This window comes from Pinus tabuliformis, chromosome 8 (assembly GCF_031772625.1).
Source record: "Pinus tabuliformis cultivar Carrire ecotype Pingquan chromosome 8, CPIR1, whole genome shotgun sequence".
Lineage (NCBI taxonomy): Eukaryota > Viridiplantae > Streptophyta > Pinopsida > Pinales > Pinaceae > Pinus > Pinus tabuliformis.
This window is the reverse complement of record NC_142294.1, coordinates 483977560-483994930: the sequence shown is the minus strand read 5'-3', so window position 1 is coordinate 483994930 and position 17371 is coordinate 483977560. Positions and strand designations below refer to the sequence as shown.

The 17371-nt window shown below is 37.8% G+C and overlaps 3 protein-coding genes across 3 annotated transcripts; all 3 read left to right on the top strand.

Moving 5' to 3' along the window:
- Positions 1-1030: 1030 nt before the first annotated feature.
- Positions 1031-1543, top strand: LOC149236189 (S-adenosylmethionine decarboxylase proenzyme-like). The gene has a single exon (XM_089368803.1). The coding sequence runs from the start codon at positions 1031-1033 to the stop codon at positions 1541-1543; it is 513 nt and encodes a 170-aa protein (XP_089224929.1).
- A 6082-nt stretch (positions 1544-7625) lies between these two features.
- Positions 7626-9341, top strand: LOC149236188 (galactinol synthase 1-like). The gene is made up of 3 exons (XM_089372330.1): positions 7626-8100; positions 8520-8975; positions 9078-9341. Exons 1-3 carry the CDS (start codon positions 7750-7752, stop codon positions 9312-9314), a joined length of 1044 nt encoding a protein of 347 aa, XP_089228456.1. The 5' UTR covers positions 7626-7749; the 3' UTR covers positions 9315-9341.
- Positions 9342-12854: 3513 nt separating this feature from the next.
- On the top strand, positions 12855-14748 carry LOC149236187 (galactinol synthase 1-like). Its single transcript, XM_089372328.1, has 3 exons — positions 12855-13326; positions 13761-14216; positions 14316-14748. The coding sequence occupies exons 1-3, from the start codon at positions 12976-12978 to the stop codon at positions 14550-14552; spliced, it is 1044 nt and encodes a 347-aa protein (XP_089228454.1). The 5' UTR covers positions 12855-12975; the 3' UTR covers positions 14553-14748.
- Positions 14749-17371: the final 2623 nt, after the last annotated feature.

The window sequence follows — 17371 nt, the reverse complement described above, 5'->3', positions numbered from 1 at the left end:
GTACTCTACAAGTGCGCTTTGAATTAAATGTGTTAATTTGTGACTATGAAGGCCATGAATTGAGGTTTTCTCCTTCTCGAAGAGCCTCTCTAGCGTCATTTTGAAGGTATTACAATTTTCTCAGTCAAAAGAATTCTGCCCTTTGGGAGACTTTTGTTGAACACAATGAGTTTTTGACTCTATTTTTTTTTCTTGGTCCAAGAGAAACTTAAATAAATTGGCTTGTGATCTGATTTTAAGTCCCAAAACTTATCTCCAATCAAAACTTCCTCCATTTTCTAACATAAACCATGCAATCAAATTACATAATCTACTACATTTGGGGATTAACACTTCAATATAATATTTTTTCTTTCTCCATAGTTCCTTATCCCAAATACAAGGAGCCTGTAGAACTTATCCATAACAAAAGTTTTTATCTCTTTCCTATTTATCCATAACAAATTTTTTTTATCTCTTTACTATTTATAAAACATTTGTTCAAGTAAAAACCCCCTTTACCAAACCATTATTTTGTTAAATCCAAATGTTTTTTGTTTTGCACAATAAACCTTAAAAATATTTTATTAGACTGAGAGGTCTTTCTATTGAATCAGTGTCGTAGTTAACACTTGCATTCTCCTATTGACATCTAGCCTGGTTTCTTATTAACATTTGGGCACAGATTTTACGTCACCTTTCTACTCCCCACTTACATATTTGCACACCAGTTTTATGCCAGAGTCTTTTACGTCGGAGTTCCAGGACAATCCGTTTCAATGCTGCGTGGATTGCTACAATTGTAGATACTATGCATCTTCATTATCAAATACTGTTACTGAATATTTTATTGTACAGTATCTCACATCTGGTTTTGGTTTGCATTTCTGTGCAGTGCGTCCGAGAGCCATCCTAATATTCTCGGAGTAACAACTGTGCACTTAGGATTTAGAATTAGATCGCTAGGAGGAGGTCTGTAAGGCTGTCAGATTAGATTCCTATCCCTCAACGCGCTACCTTGTTTTGTATTCCATCTTTGCTGCAATTCAAAATGGATATGGCTTGTGAAGAAGTGGTTGCCGGCCCGATGACTACAATTGGTTTCAAAGGATTTGAAAAGCGGTTAGATATTGAGCTTTTTGTATCTTCATTTTTTACTGAATCAGAGGGCAGAGGCCTAAGGGCACTCACTCGAACCCAATTGGATGAAATGCTCAACGCAACCGAATGCAAAATAGTTTCTGAGCTCTCTAATGAACATTTCAATTCATATCTCTTGTCAGAGTCAAGTCCCTTTGTTTACCCATTTAAGATCATTCTCGAAACCTGTGGGACAACCAAGCTGCTGCTTTCCATCCCTCCGATTTTAAGCAATGCAACTAGCCTATCTCTTTCTGTAAAAAAAGTTAAATTCACTCGTGGAACATTCATCCATCACGGAGCACAGCCATTTCCTCATCGGAGCTTTTCTGAGGAAGTGTCATATCTGGATAAGTACTTTGGAGCTCTTGGATCTGGTGGAATGGCTTATGTTATGGGAAATTCTGGAACGTTTTACAACTAGCATATCTACTCCGCTTCTTCACTGGCATATCTACTCCGCTTCTTCTAATGATTTCGCATCGGAGGGTGCACCTTCTCTAGTTTTTACATTGGAGATGTGCATCACTCAGCTTGACAACAACTGTGCTTCCCTGTTTTATAAGCGTCATTGTAATTCTGCGACAGAAATGACACTTAATTCCGGTATATCAAAAATTCTTCCTCAGGCGAAATTCTTTGATCTTGAATTTGATCCTTGCAGTTACTCCATGAATTCTATTGAAGGCCCTGCTTTATCTACAATTCATGTAACTCCGGAAGATGGTTTCAACCTTACATGCAGGTAGACAGTTTGAAATGCGTTGGTGAGGAAAGAAGCAGAAGTAGCACAGTTATAGAATATGAGAGAACCTCCGCTTATTGACCAACAAAAACTCCAAATGCCAATGCTAACTTGCAGATTGATCCTTGAAGGGCCTAGAATAAGCATAGTTGAGTTACGTGCATATTAAGAATGTTTGGAAGTTTCTATTTTGAAGTCCATACTATTGAGTTCTATTAGTCCATTGATGATGAATTTTGATTGTAGGTATAAAATGGTATTTATAGTTTTGGGATGGCTATCTATGATGACAAGTTGGTAGATTCAGGGGAGAGAGCCAAACTTAATGAGATGTCGATAGGGCAAACAAAATGGCAACCGTCAAAGTACTCTGAGAAATGACCTTAGAAATTTATCAGGGTTAAAAAGTGGTGGTACAGAGGGTGAAACAAATACAAATACAGGAACTGATACTATGGCTCCATCTGCATCTAAAAAGGCTACTCAATTTCACGTTAAAACAAATACAGGAAGTGATGCTATGGCTCCATCTGCATCTAAAAAGGGTACTCAATTTCACGTTAAAGCTATTGAAATGATCATAGTAACAAATCTCACCCAGGAGATTAATACAAAGTATCTCCATTCCTAATTTTATATGCATATTCCACGTCACCATGCCTTGTGCTAACATGTTGAGGCATAAACCACAGTTCATGTGTATTCTCGTCTCCACTTCGGTAAACACATTCAACATATACATCTTCAATTATATAATCTAATCATTATTTTACACTTATTTTCTATTTTTAGTGTTTTATTAGAAATATATCAAATTAATCTAATCATTATTTTAATTGAATTTAAATAGTGGTTTCCAATCACAATTATTTTCTATTTTCAGTGTTTTATTAGAAATATATTACATTAATGTTTTTAGTGTTTTTAGTTTGAGCTAATCCATAAAACTAAAATATCATCTTTTACAATATCTATATAAAATTTAAATTTAACAATACATATCACATATCACAACAAATCATGATTTCATCTCAATTTCTTCCGCCGGATTCCGTCACCGGAATCTCAAAAAGTCGCATTATAGACAACTCCATAAAGACGTAGTCTTTAACGCGACTTTTTGAAAGTCTTTCCGGCGATTTTTTCCGGTGAAAATCCGGCAGTAATTTATTGAAATCGAAATTTGATAACTAGTTTCTGCACAATGAAAGCGTCCCAGGGGTTTTTGAGGGTGCTGAATCCGAATATGCAGTTAAAAAACCATTTTAACTGCAACAAATCATGATTTCATCTCAATTTCTTCCGCCGGATTCCGTCACCGGAATCTCAAAAAGTCGCATTATAGACAACTCCATAAAGACGTAGTCTTTAACGCGACTTTTTGAAAGTCTTTCCGGCGATTTTTTCCGGTGAAAATCCGGCAGTAATTTATTGAAATCGAAATTTGATAACTAGTTTCTGCACAATGAAAGCGTCCCAGGGGTTTTTGAGGGTGCTGAATCCGAATATGCAGTTAAAAAACCATTTTAACTGCAACAAATCATGATTTCATCTCAATTTCTTCCGCCGGATTCCGTCACCGGAATCTCAAAAAGTCGCATTATAGACAACTCCATAAAGACGTAGTCTTTAACGCGACTTTTTGAAAGTCTTTCCGGCGATTTTTTCCGGTGAAAATCCGGCAGTAATTTATTGAAATCGAAATTTGATAACTAGTTTCTGCACAATGAAAGCGTCCCAGGGGTTTTTGAGGGTGCTGAATCCGAATATGCAGTTAAAAAACCATTTTAACTGCAACAAATCATGATTTCATCTCAATTTCTTCCGCCGGATTCCGTCACCGGAATCTCAAAAAGTCGCATTATAGACAACTCCATAAAGACGTAGTCTTTAACGCGACTTTTTGAAAGTCTTTCCGGCGATTTTTTCCGGTGAAAATCCGGCAGTAATTTATTGAAATCGAAATTTGATAACTAGTTTCTGCACAATGAAAGCGTCCCAGGGGTTTTTGAGGGTGCTGAATCCGAATATGCAGTTAAAAAACCATTTTAACTGCAACAAATCATGATTTCATCTCAATTTCTTCCGCCGGATTCCGTCACCGGAATCTCAAAAAGTCGCATTATAGACAACTCCATAAAGACGTAGTCTTTAACGCGACTTTTTGAAAGTCTTTCCGGCGATTTTTTCCGGTGAAAATCCGGCAGTAATTTATTGAAATCGAAATTTGATAACTAGTTTCTGCACAATGAAAGCGTCCCAGGGGTTTTTGAGGGTGCTGAATCCGAATATCATCTTTTACAATATCTATATAAAATTTAAATTTAACAATACATATCACATATCACAACAAATCATGATTTCATCTCAATTTCTTCCGCCGGATTCCGTCACCGGAATCTCAAAAAGTCGCATTATAGACAACTCCATAAAGACGTAGTCTTTAACGCGACTTTTTGAAAGTCTTTCCGGCGATTTTTTCCGGTGAAAATCCGGCAGTAATTTATTGAAATCGAAATTTGATAACTAGTTTCTGCACAATGAAAGCATCCCAGGGGTTTTTGAGGGTGCTGAATCCGAATATGCAGTTAAAAAACCATTTTAACTGCAACAAATCATGATTTCATCTCAATTTCTTCCGCCGGATTCCGTCACCGGAATCTCAAAAAGTCGCATTATAGACAACTCCATAAAGACGTAGTCTTTAACGCGACTTTTTGAAAGTCTTTCCGGCGATTTTTTCCGGTGAAAATCCGGCAGTAATTTATTGAAATCGAAATTTGATAACTAGTTTCTGCACAATGAAAGCGTCCCAGGGGTTTTTGAGGGTGCTGAATCCGAATATGCAATTAAAAAACCATTTTAACTGCAACAAATCATGATTTCATCTCAATTTCTTCCGCCGGATTCCGTCACCGGAATCTCAAAAAGTCGCATTATAGACAACTCCATAAAGACGTAGTCTTTAACGCGACTTTTTGAAAGTCTTTCCGGCGATTTTTTCCGGTGAAAATCCGGCAGTAATTTATTGAAATCGAAATTTGATAACTAGTTTCTGCACAATGAAAGCGTCCCAGGGGTTTTTGAGGGTGCTGAATCCGAATATGCAGTTAAAAAACCATTTTAACTGCAACAAATCATGATTTCATCTCAATTTCTTCCGCCGGATTCCGTCACCGGAATCTCAAAAAGTCGCATTATAGACAACTCCATAAAGACGTAGTCTTTAACGCGACTTTTTGAAAGTCTTTCCGGCGATTTTTTCCGGTGAAAATCCGGCAGTAATTTATTGAAATCGAAATTTGATAACTAGTTTTTGCACAATGAAAGCGTCCCAGGGGTTTTTGAGGGTGCTGAATCCGAATATGCAGTTAAAAAACCATTTTAACTGCAACAAATCATGATTTCATCTCAATTTCTTCCGCCGGATTCCGTCACCGGAATCTCAAAAAGTCGCATTATAGACAACTCCATAAAGACGTAGTCTTTAACGCGACTTTTTGAAAGTCTTTCCGGCGATTTTTTCCGGTGAAAATCCGGCAGTAATTTATTGAAATCGAAATTTGATAACTAGTTTCTGCACAATGAAAGCGTCCCAGGGGTTTTTGAGGGTGCTGAATCCGAATATGCAGCTAAAAAACCATTTTAACTGCAACAAATCATGATTTCATCTCAATTTCTTCCGCCGGATTCCGTCACCGGAATCTCAAAAAGTCGCATTATAGACAACTCCATAAAGACGTAGTCTTTAACGCGACTTTTTGAAAGTCTTTCCGGCGATTTTTTCCGGTGAAAATCCGGCAGTAATTTATTGAAATCGAAATTTGATAACTAGTTTCTGCACAATGAAAGCGTCCCAGGGGTTTTTGAGGGTGCTGAATCCGAATATGCAGTTAAAAAACCATTTTAACTGCAACAAATCATGATTTCATCTCAATTTCTTCCGCCGGATTCCGTCACCGGAATCTCAAAAAGTCGCATTATAGACAACTCCATAAAGACGTAGTCTTTAACGCGACTTTTTGAAAGTCTTTCCGGCGATTTTTTCCGGTGAAAATCCGGCAGTAATTTATTGAAATCGAAATTTGATAACTAGTTTCTGCACAATGAAAGCGTCCCAGGGGTTTTTGAGGGTGCTGAATCCGAATATGCAGTTAAAAAACCATTTTAACTGCAACAAATCATGATTTCATCTCAATTTCTTCCGCCGGATTCCGTCACCGGAATCTCAAAGAGTCGCATTATAGACAACTCCATAAAGACGTAGTCTTTAACGCGACTTTTTGAAAGTCTTTCCGGCGATTTTTTCCGGTGAAAATCCGGCAGTAATTTATTGAAATCGAAATTTGATAACTAGTTTCTGCACAATGAAAGCGTCCCAGGGGTTTTTGAGGGTGCTGAATCCGAATATGCAGTTAAAAAACCATTTTAACTGCAACAAATCATGATTTCATCTCAATTTCTTCCGCCGGATTCTGTCACCGGAATCTCAAAAAGTCGCATTATAGACAACTCCATAAAGACGTAGTCTTTAACGCGACTTTTTGAAAGTCTTTCCGGCGATTTTTTCCGGTGAAAATCCGGCAGTAATTTATTGAAATCGAAATTTGATAACTAGTTTCTGCACAATGAAAGCGTCCCAGGGGTTTTTGAGGGTGCTGAATCCGAATACGCAGTTAAAAAACCATTTTAACTGCAACAAATCATGATTTCATCTCAATTTCTTCCGCCGGATTCCGTCACCGGAATCTCAAAAAGTCGCATTATAGACAACTCCATAAAGACGTAGTCTTTAACGCGACTTTTTGAAAGTCTTTCCGGCGATTTTTTCCGGTGAAAATCCGGCAGTAATTTATTGAAATCGAAATTTGATAACTAGTTTCTGCACAATGAAAGCGTCCCAGGGGTTTTTGAGGGTGCTGAATCCGAATATGCAGTTAAAAAACCATTTTAACTGCAACAAATCATGATTTCATCTCAATTTCTTCCGCCGGATTCCGTCACCGGAATCTCAAAAAGTCGCATTATAGACAACTCCTATCTATAAATATGTTCCTCTTCCTTATTAGCGTCTCTTTACACCTTTTCAGCACATTGTAAGTTTTATTTATTTTATTTTATTAATGCTTTATCGTAAGCGTGTGAACCCCGCCATTATTGCTGACCTCTGATTCATTTCGAAGACAGTAGATAGATCTACCGTCGACCGAGACACCTTTCCAATGCTCTACTTGACACGTCAACGTCTAGGGACAGTTGTCAGCAGAGAGTGAATAGTAATGGAAATGCTTGCATGTACTTGACACGTCAACGTCTAGATACACTTGTGAGCGTAGACTGAATGGCGACAATAGTGCTTACATGGACGAATAGTAGGACAGGATTTTGATTCCTTTCATAAACCTTATCACGGATTTGTCAGCCATCGTAGATTCTAACTAGGTTATCATTTAGACACGTGTCAGAAATTTACTGAGGGAATCGGGGGAAACACGAGAGCCACAAACTCAACTCTTTTTTATCTCGCAAATCGGGCCGTCGATTTTTGGAGCATGAATCGATCTGAACGGTCCGCCCGGTGCACCAGAAGGTTCTAGTCGTGCCCATAACATGGGTGATTAGCGAGAAGTTACTGGGAGGCGGTTCAGCCGCCGGCGCCCTTCTGGATTCTTCTTCTGGTTTTCATTTCGTTTCATTTCGGATTTCCGTGGATGGTCATTTAATTTCATTTCATGAGGAAGAGCTCTATATAACACCACAGAACTGTGAATAAATTCAAGCAGAGTTCACTTACTGAGCGGCAATTGCTTCCTTAGTAATTGCGAGGTAAGGTTTTCTGGGTCGTCTTCTTGTTGAGACAGAGATTTGTGCTTCAGGGAGTAGAGATGGCTCCAGAGGTAACAGCCGAAGTATTGATCAACATTGCCGGAGGTAAGGCGATGGCGGTGAGCGGCCTGCGCACCGTATACTCGAAGAGAGCTTATGTGACGTTCTTGGCTGGCGCAGGCGACTACGTCAAGGGCGTTGTCGGCCTCGTAAAAGGCCTGCGCAAGGTTAATTCGGCGTATCCCCTCATCGTAGCCGTTCTTCCAGATGTTCCCGAGGAACACAGGCAGCTTCTGAGGAGTCAGGGTTGCATTGTTCATCAAATTGAGCCCATCTATCCTCCGGAGAACCAGGTCCAGTTTGCTATGGCTTATTATGTCATCAATTACTCCAAGCTCCGGATATGGGAGGTATAATTTGAACTAACTTCCATTCGTATTCCGATTCCCTTTTCTTGAATCTTTTATTTATTATTTCTTGAATCTTTTAGAGCAGAAATGTAAAGAACTCTGACATTTCGTATTTTGACTCCCTTTTCTTGAACCTTTTATGTATTATTTCTTGAATCTTTAGGGGAAGCAATAACAATAACTCTTCCGTGTCAGATTCTGATTAACATTTCTTGAATCTTTCATGTTATTTCTTGAATCTTCTAGGCAAGAAATGAAAAGAACTCTTACATTTCGTATTCCGATTCCCTTTTCTTGAATCTTTTATGTATTATATCTTAAACCTTTTCTCGAATCTTTTAGGGAAGAAATGAAAAGAACTCTTACGTTTATCTAATTTGTTAAATATCTGAAATCTGTGTTGGTTTGTGCTGGTCCAGTTCGAGGAATACAGCAAGCTTCTATACCTGGATGCAGACATTCAAGTGTATGAGAACATCGATCACCTCTTCGATCTTCCGGACGGCCATTTCTATGCTGCGATGGACTGCTTTTGCGAAAAGACGTGGAGCCACACTCGGCAGTACGAGATCGGTTACTGCCAGCAGTGCCCGGAGAAGGTGCAGTGGCCAGAGGAATTAGGACAGCCCCCTTCCCTCTACTTTAATGCGGGCATGTTCGTGTTCGAGCCCAGCAAGCTGACGTACGATACGCTCCTTGAAACCCTAAGGGTCACCCCTCCCACGGCCTTCGCGGAGCAGGATCTTTTGAACATGTTCTTTAACAAGGTGTACAAACCAATTCCCTTGGCCTACAATCTGGTCTTGGCCATGCTGTGGCGCCACCCGGAGAACGTGGATTTGGACGGAGTGAAAGTTGTCCATTACTGCGCTGCCGTAAGTATTTTCATTTCGGCCTGAACTGCAGTAACTATTTCCCAAATCTTTGGAAAACTTTAATTCATATCTAAAATATGTGCGGTGATGGACGTGGTGCAGGGATCGAAGCCGTGGAGGTACACAGGCAAGGAGGAGAACATGGACAGAGAAGATATAAAGATGTTGGTAAAGAAGTGGTGGGATATCTATAATGATCCGTCCTTGGACTTCAAATCATCTGACTCGATGCCCGATTCGGAGACGCTCTCAGAGCTGCAAAAGATGACTAGCAGCTCCATACTGGCTGCAGCCATTCCTGGACCAAACGCTTGGCTCTCTCTTTCGCCTGCCGCTTAGGCAGCTGAATTCCGTTATCGGTCGGCAGGAGTTCGATTCTTATGCAATACAAAGTATGCTCGTCGAAGTGGTCACGCAGTTCCGTCTCATTATTTGCGAAACATACCACTGAAATCGTCTGTATTTTTGTATTTATAGCCGAGAGGCTCGTTGTGCCCTGCAATGCCCTACAGGCCATAAATGAAAATGATAATTGATATTTCAAAATATATTGGTTTAAAGGGATAAAGCCTGATATGTGATGCGGAAAACTCTTGAATTTATAATCACAATTTTCTGTTTACTACCGCTCAAAAGTCTCACTATCTGATTCAGCGGCACACACTGCAAAGCGCTAAATATGTGATTTAGAAAACTCTTGAAAGTATTATCTCAGCTCTCCGGTTGCTACCATTCAAAAGTCTCGCAATCCAATGCACTCGCTACAAAGTACTGACAATTCAGAACCGAGTTTTCAATCACGACAGTGGCATGTTGAGATAAGTGTATAAATGATTTTTATGTGTATAATATGCACTAATACTGTTTTGTGTTTTTAGTCTCGATGACAAGACAATGTGACAATGTGTTTTTTGTATTTTTAATGAAAAGATAATAATGTGTTTTTAGTATTTTCAATGAAAAGATAATATCAATTCATTGAGGCTAATATGATATCATAATTGAATGCATCACATTCTGAAATGAAATATTTTTTTCAGTTCAGTTCCTTGAAAGCATTATATTCATCTTCTGAAGAAGTAATTTGAACTATCGTGATATGTTTTTACTTTGAAGTGTCTTCCTATTAGGTATGAATACAATTTATTAACTGCATATAGTATGGCTAACATTGATTTTTAATAGATGGGTTTGAGTAAGTTCATTCCTTTAAGTTCACTACTTTCAAAGACAATGAGCCCTCTTCCCTGCATCAAAACTACACCAATGTTATGTCCTGAGGCATCAAACTCCACAATGAATATTTTTGTGAAGTCATGTGTCACTAAGATGGGAGTTGTACACATAATCTCTCTAAGTTCTTCAGATGCTTTGGTTGAGTCGCAGAAAATGCTTCCTTATTCAACAATTTTTTTAGAGTTGTTGTTATTTGACCATAATTCTTGACAAATTTGTGATAATATCTTGCCAAACCTAACAATCTTATGAGCTTCTTCAAGGTATTGTGGATTGGTCATTCTCTCATTTTTTTTATTTTGTTAGGATCCACCTTGACACCATCATGTGATACAATATGACCCAAATATTCCATTTATTGAATCCTAAGGCACAATTGGAAGGCTTTCCATATATATTTTCTCTTCCAAAAATGTTAAGACCTTGTCAGCGTGTTGTACATGCTCTTCCAAAGATTTGTTGTAAATTAGTATATTTTTTCGTCATTTTCATCATTGCATTATTATTTTTCCAAATTTAAGAGAATCATCCAAAGTGAAATTTATGAATCCATTTCCCTCTTCACATGTCTTTACCCTTCTATGTTAGATATCTTAATATCTCATTGCTTTGAAAAATGTGTATAAACTTAACCTTTTTGGATTATGTTTGAAGTTTATTATTATTACAAAATTATATTGTGACATTCTCATTTGAAAAATATAGTGACATTTTGATAAACATAAATCTTAAATTATAGTATTAAATTTTTGAACATGATTGACTTTATATAGTTTATGTGGGCTTAATGGTTAAGAGTATGTGTTTCTTCATAAGAGGTCACAAGTTCAAAACCAGAGGGGTAGAGTGTGTATCTGCCAAACCTAATCTAAGGAAGACCCAGGATCATTGCTTTGAAAAATGTGTATAAACTTAACCTTTTTGGATTATGTTTGAAGTTTATTATTATTACAAAATTATATTGTGACATTCTTATTTGATAGTGGAAAAATATAGTGACATTTTGATAAACATAAATCTTAAATTATAGTATTAAATTTTTGAACATGATTGACTTTATATAGTTTATGTGGGCTTAATGGTTAAGAGTATGTGTTTCTTCATAAGAGGTCACAAGTTCAAAACCAGAGGGGTAGAGTGTGTATCTGCCAGACCTAATCTAAGGAAGACCCAGGATCAATTCTTGTAGCTACCACTATAACACCAAGAGTACATTCAACAACTTGCAAGCCAGATATACTAATTTCTTATGATTTTGGCAAGAGCGGAGATTCACGCTAGGGGGAGTCCTTTAACTGCACACCATAGCAAGACAATATACTCAATGTGATTTGAACCTTGACCTCGTGGGTTTCACCCAACGAACCCAACCGTCTCACCACACATCACTGTATGTATGTCTTTGTAGACTTAGCAGTCAAATTGCTATGCGGAGGTTTCATACACCAATTTCTCCCACAAATAAGAGAGTCTCATACACTAATTTCACTACGCGGAGGTGGGTGAGTTCCTTGTACCACAAACAAGGGGTCTCATACACCAATTTGTCCCACAAACAAGAGAGTCTTATACACCAATTTGGTATCTTACCGTGACCTTAAAAATCTATTTAGCGAGGGTTTTGCCAAGAAGCTGGGAGCATTTATTGTGAGGCCTCACAGAAAAATGGTCAAATACATCAAGCACATGAAGAAGCAATTTGTCCCATAAACTATCTTTAGCCTCATGGACTTTAAAATAATTTTTTTCTTTTTTCTTTAAATATTATATAATTTTAATTTTTTATTTATTTTTAACCTATCAACCTTCATACACTTTTATAATTTTATTATTAATATAAAATTTCTAAATTAATATTTTTTTTTAATATAAAATATAAAAAATAAAAATTAATATTTTTTTTTAATATAAAATATAAAAAATAAAAATAAAATTATTTTATTAAAAATAGATATTAAAATATTTTATTTATAATGAAATGAAAAATATTTTATTTTATTAATGCTTTCTCGAACGCATGTGAACTCAACCGCTATTGCTGACCTCAGATTCATTTCGAAGACCGTAGATAGATCTGCCGAGACACATTTCCAATGCTCTACTTGACACGTCAACGTCTAGGTGCACTTGTCAGCAGATAGTGAATAGTAATGAAAACGCTTACATGTACCTGACACGTCAACGTCTAGGTACAGTTGTGAGCGCAGACTGAATAGCGACAATAGTGCTTACATGGACGAATAGTAAGATAGGATTTTGATTCCTTTCATAAACCCTAACACGGCTTTGTCAGGAATCGTAGATTCTAACTAGCTTATTATTTAGACACGTGTCAGCAATTTACTGAGGGAATCGGGGGAAACACGAGAGCCACAAACTCAACTCTTTTTTATCTCGCAAATCGGACCTTCGATTTGTGGAGCACTAGGCGATCTGAACCGTCCGCCTGGTGCACCAGAAGGTTCTAGTCGTGCTCACAACATGGGTGATTAGCGAGAAGATACTGGGAGGCGGTCTCAGCCACCGGCTCTGGGAGGCGGTCGCGATTCTTCTTCTGGTGTTCATTTCGTTTCATTTTGGATTTCCGTGTAATGTCATTTAATTTCATTTCATGAGGAAGAGCTCTATATAACACCACAGAACTGCAAATAAATTCAAGCAGACTTCACTCACTGAGCGGCATTCGCTTTCTTAGTAATTGTGAGGTAGGGTTTTCTGGTTCGTCTTCTTGTTGAGACAGAGATTTGTGCTTCAGGGAATAGAGATGGCTCCAGAGGTAGCAGCCGAGGTATTGATCAACGCTGCCAGAGGTAAGGCGATGGCGGTGAGCGGCCTGCGCCGTGGATACTCGAAGAGAGCTTATGTGACGTTCTTGGCTGGCGCAGGCGACTACGTCAAGGGCGTTGTCGGCCTCGTAAAAGGCCTGCGCAAGGTTAATTCGGCGTATCCCCTCATCGTAGCCGTTCTTCCAGATGTTCCCGAGGAACACAGGCAGCTTCTGAGGAGTCAGGGTTGCATTGTTCATCAAATTGAGCCCATCTATCCTCCGGAGAACCAGGTCCAGTTTGCCATGGCTTATTATGTCATCAATTATTCCAAGCTCCGGATATGGGAGGTATAATTTGAACTAACGTCCATTCGTATTCCGATTCCCTTTTCTTGAATCTTTTATTTATTATTTCTTGAATTTTTAGAGCGGAAATGTAAAGAACTCTTATTTCGTATTCTGATTCCCCTTTTTTTGTATGTTTTATGTATTATTTCTTCAATCTTCTAAAGAAGAAATGAAAATAACTGCCATTTCGTATTCCGATTCACTTTTCTTGAATCTTTTATGTATTATTTCTTGAATCTTTTCCTGAATCTTTTAGAGCAGAAATGAAAAGAACTCTTACATTTCGTATTCCGATTCCCTTTTCTTGAATCTTTTATGTATTATTTCTTAAATCTTTTCTAGAATCTTTTAGGGAAGAAATGAAAATAACTCTTACGTTTATCTGAGTAATTAAATATCTGAAATCTTTGTTTTATGGGGTTGTGATGGTCCAGTTCGAAGAATACAGTAAGCTTATATACCTGGATGCAGACATTCAAGTGTATGAGAATATCGATCACCTCTTCGATCTTCCGGATGGCCATTTCTATGCTGCGATGGACTGCTTTTGCGAAAAGACGTGGAGCCACACTCGGCAGTACAAGATAGGTTACTGCCAGCAGTGCCCGGAGAAGGTGCAGTGGACAGAAGAATTAGGACAGCCCCCTTCCCTGTACTTTAATGCGGGCATGTTCGTGTTCGAGCCCAGCAAGCTGACGTACGATACGCTCATTGAAACCCTAAGGGTCACCCCTCCCACGCCCTTCGCGGAGCAGGATTTATTGAACATGTTCTTTAACAAGGTGTACAAACCAATTCCCTTGGCCTACAATCTGGTCTTGGCCATGCTGTGGCGCCACCCGGAGAACGTTGATTTGGACAGAGTGAAAGTCGTCCATTACTGTGCTGCCGTAAGTATTTTCATTTATGCCTGAATCGTAGTAACTATTTCCTAAATTTTTGGAAAACTTCAATTCATATCTAAAATATATGCGGTCATGGTGGCGCAGGGATCGAAGCCGTGGAGGTACACAGGCAAGGAGGAGAACATGGACAGAGAAGATATAAAGATGTTGGTAAAGAAGTGGTGGGATATCTATAACGATCCGTCCTTGGACTTCAAATCGACTGACTCGATGCCCGATTCGGAGACTCTCTCAGAGCTGCAACAGATGACTAGCAGCTCCAGACTGGCTGCAGCCTTTCCTGTACCAAACCCTTTGCTCTCTCTTTCGCCTGCCGCTTAGGCAACTTAATGCCGTTATCGGTCGGCAGAAGATCGATTCTTATGCAATACAAAGTGTGATGTCAAAGTGGTCACGCAGTTCCGTCTCGTTATTTACGAAACATACCACTGACATCGTTTGTATTTTTGTATTTATAGCCGAGAGGCTCGTCGTGCCCTGAGCCATTAATGAAAATGATATTTGATATTTTAAAATATATTGGTTTAAATGAATAAAGCTTAATATGTGATGTTGAACAACTCTTGAAATTATAATCTCAATTCTCTGTTTACAACAGCTCAAAAGTCTCACTATCTGATTCAGCGGCACACTACAAAGCGCTAAATATGTGATTTACAGAACTCTGGAAAGTATTATCTCAGCTATCTGGTTGCTACCATTCAAAAAGTCTCACAGTCCAATGCGACGTCACTAGCTACAAAGTGCTGAGTTATCAGCACAACCAATTTTCAATCACCACAAGTGGCAAGCACAACCAGTTTTCAATCACTACAGGTGGCAATCACCACAGGTGTGATAGGTTGAGTGTTTCATACACTAAGGGTCTTATACAAATGTGCTTAGTCTTAATTTTAAAATTAATAATATATATATATATATATATATAAAATAAGTGTTTATTTTGTTAGTATAGGTTGGTCTTAATTTTAAAATTAATAATATATATATATATATATGTTTGACTATGATTGATTTGGATGAACCATGTTTTACTATGATTAAATTTGGTTGGTCTTATTTGACTATATTGAACTACAATTGGCCATGGTTGGATCTGTTTGATCATGTTTGTCTATGGTTAATGATGCTTATCATGGGTAAAAATGTTGATTATGGTTACCATGGTTTGTTATAGATATATTTAGTTAATCATGGTCGTCTATGGTTGATCATGGTTAACTTTGCTAGGCCTTGGTTGTCTTTGGTTTACTTATAATTGATTTGTTTTATGCTTGGTTGAGTTATGGTTGAATTTGATTTACAATTGTTTACTTATGATAGACTCTAGTTTATGTTTAGTTTACTAAAGTTGCCCTCATTGACTTAGATTTATTATGGATTCACTATGGTGAACTTTGCTTTATTATAGTTAACCACATTTGATGATGTTTGACTATGGTTGAACATGGTTGATATAAGTTTATTATAATCGACTTTGGTTCACCATGACTGCATATGATGGTTGATGTTGTTGATTATGTTTAACAATGGTTTACTATGGTAATGTGGCATCACCATGTTCATCATGGTTGACTATCAATAAATTGTTACATTCCTTAATGGATGTATCACAATTTGTCATCTATCAAAAGTTATGTCACATTGCAACATTCCTTAGGAGTTATGTTAGGTGTGATGTTCCTTAATGATTATGTCACATTAGAACATTCAAAATCATTTTGTTATGTTCAATTGCTATGTTCCTCAATATTTACATCACCTTGTCACATTCATTAAGGGTTATGTCACCTTGAATGTTATGATCCTTATGCCTTAAAAATGATAAGAAACCAATAATTACAGTGCATTTTGAGGGGAAACCTTCTTTTACAATAAATACAATGAACAAGACAATATTTGATGCTCCTAAGACTAGGCCTCCTTAGTGTGTGTGTGTGTGTGTAGGAGAGAAAGGGTACAATTATAATAAAATGGGACCATGAGCAGTTCTAGCCTACATAACAATATAACAATAGAAATGTAATCACTCAATATCTAGGACATAATCAGGGGTTTTTGGGTTAACATGGGGCTTATATAGGGTTAACATGACCCTCCCCTTCAAAAAAGTATTCTCCTCAACATTTCACTATCCGTGAGTGTTTCTACATGAACAAATCATCTTCCCACGTTGCTTCTTCCACTGGTAGGTTCTCCCATTTAACAAGGTACTCAATAAGTGTTTGATTTCTTAGTTGCCTAGTCCTTGTTTCCAAAATTGTTTCAGGTTCTAGAATTATTTTCCCTTCTTCATTAATCTATGGTATAAAATAATCTGGATTGGGATCTTATCACAAATTACCTTCTTTGTGCAAGAAACACAGAAGACTTGATGTACACGTGAAAATGAAGGTAGCTCCAATTTGTAAACCATTCTTCTAATCCTCTACAACACATTATTGTCCTTCTTTTATTGTCCTTTTATTTCTTGAGGTACATCTATTTATATGGTTATAGTATTAGAAATAACCAATCCCCCACTTCAAAGTCCTTTTCACTGCGATGTTGATCTTCGTATTGTTTCATGTTATTTTGTGCCATAACCAAGTTGTCCTTCAATAGTTTGAGAAACTCTTGTTGGTGTTGTATGCGGTCCGTTGCTGGTTGAGCCTTTATAGTCCCTTTCAAGAGTGATGTAATGGATGGAGGATGATATCCATAAAGTGCCAAAAATTGTTATATTTTTTATGAAGTATGGAAGGTTGTGTCATACTGATGCAGGAGCATGAGACTGGGAGGGAAAAGGCTTCAAACTTATTCCAAAATTACAAAAAAATTACAAGCAAAGGAGTGGGATCCTTTAGCCATCAGTTTCCATGTTTTTCTAGTTAGGCATAGAGCTAGAATATAGGATTTGATCATGATGTAATAAGTGTTAGTTAGTTAGCTGTAGTGGAGATTCTCGAGGAGAATGCCTCACAGAACATATAGGATTAATAAATTTTAGCCTTTGTATTAGGATCTGGTTGTTAGGATGAACCAGTACTTATGTAATTTTCACGCTATTGTAAAGGGATTTTGACTGTTGAAGAAATTTGGCTTCCTTGGAGCGAATTCAGTAGATTGAGAAATCTTAGTTTCTGTGTATGTGAATGACA

Excerpts from the sequence above, each read along its gene's own strand:
- LOC149236189 (XM_089368803.1), top strand. The coding sequence starts at position 1,031 with ATGGATATGGCTTGTGAAGAAGTGGTTGCCGGCCCGATGACTACAATT.
- LOC149236188 (XM_089372330.1), top strand. The coding sequence starts at position 7,750 with ATGGCTCCAGAGGTAACAGCCGAAGTATTGATCAACATTGCCGGAGGT. Across the intron at positions 8,101-8,519 it reads CCAAGCTCCGGATATGGGAG|TTCGAGGAATACAGCAAGCT; the intron begins GTATAATTTGAA and ends GTGCTGGTCCAG. Across the intron at positions 8,976-9,077 it reads TTGTCCATTACTGCGCTGCC|GGATCGAAGCCGTGGAGGTA; the intron begins GTAAGTATTTTC and ends GACGTGGTGCAG.
- LOC149236187 (XM_089372328.1), top strand. The coding sequence starts at position 12,976 with ATGGCTCCAGAGGTAGCAGCCGAGGTATTGATCAACGCTGCCAGAGGT. Across the intron at positions 13,327-13,760 it reads CCAAGCTCCGGATATGGGAG|TTCGAAGAATACAGTAAGCT; the intron begins GTATAATTTGAA and ends GTGATGGTCCAG. Across the intron at positions 14,217-14,315 it reads TCGTCCATTACTGTGCTGCC|GGATCGAAGCCGTGGAGGTA; the intron begins GTAAGTATTTTC and ends ATGGTGGCGCAG.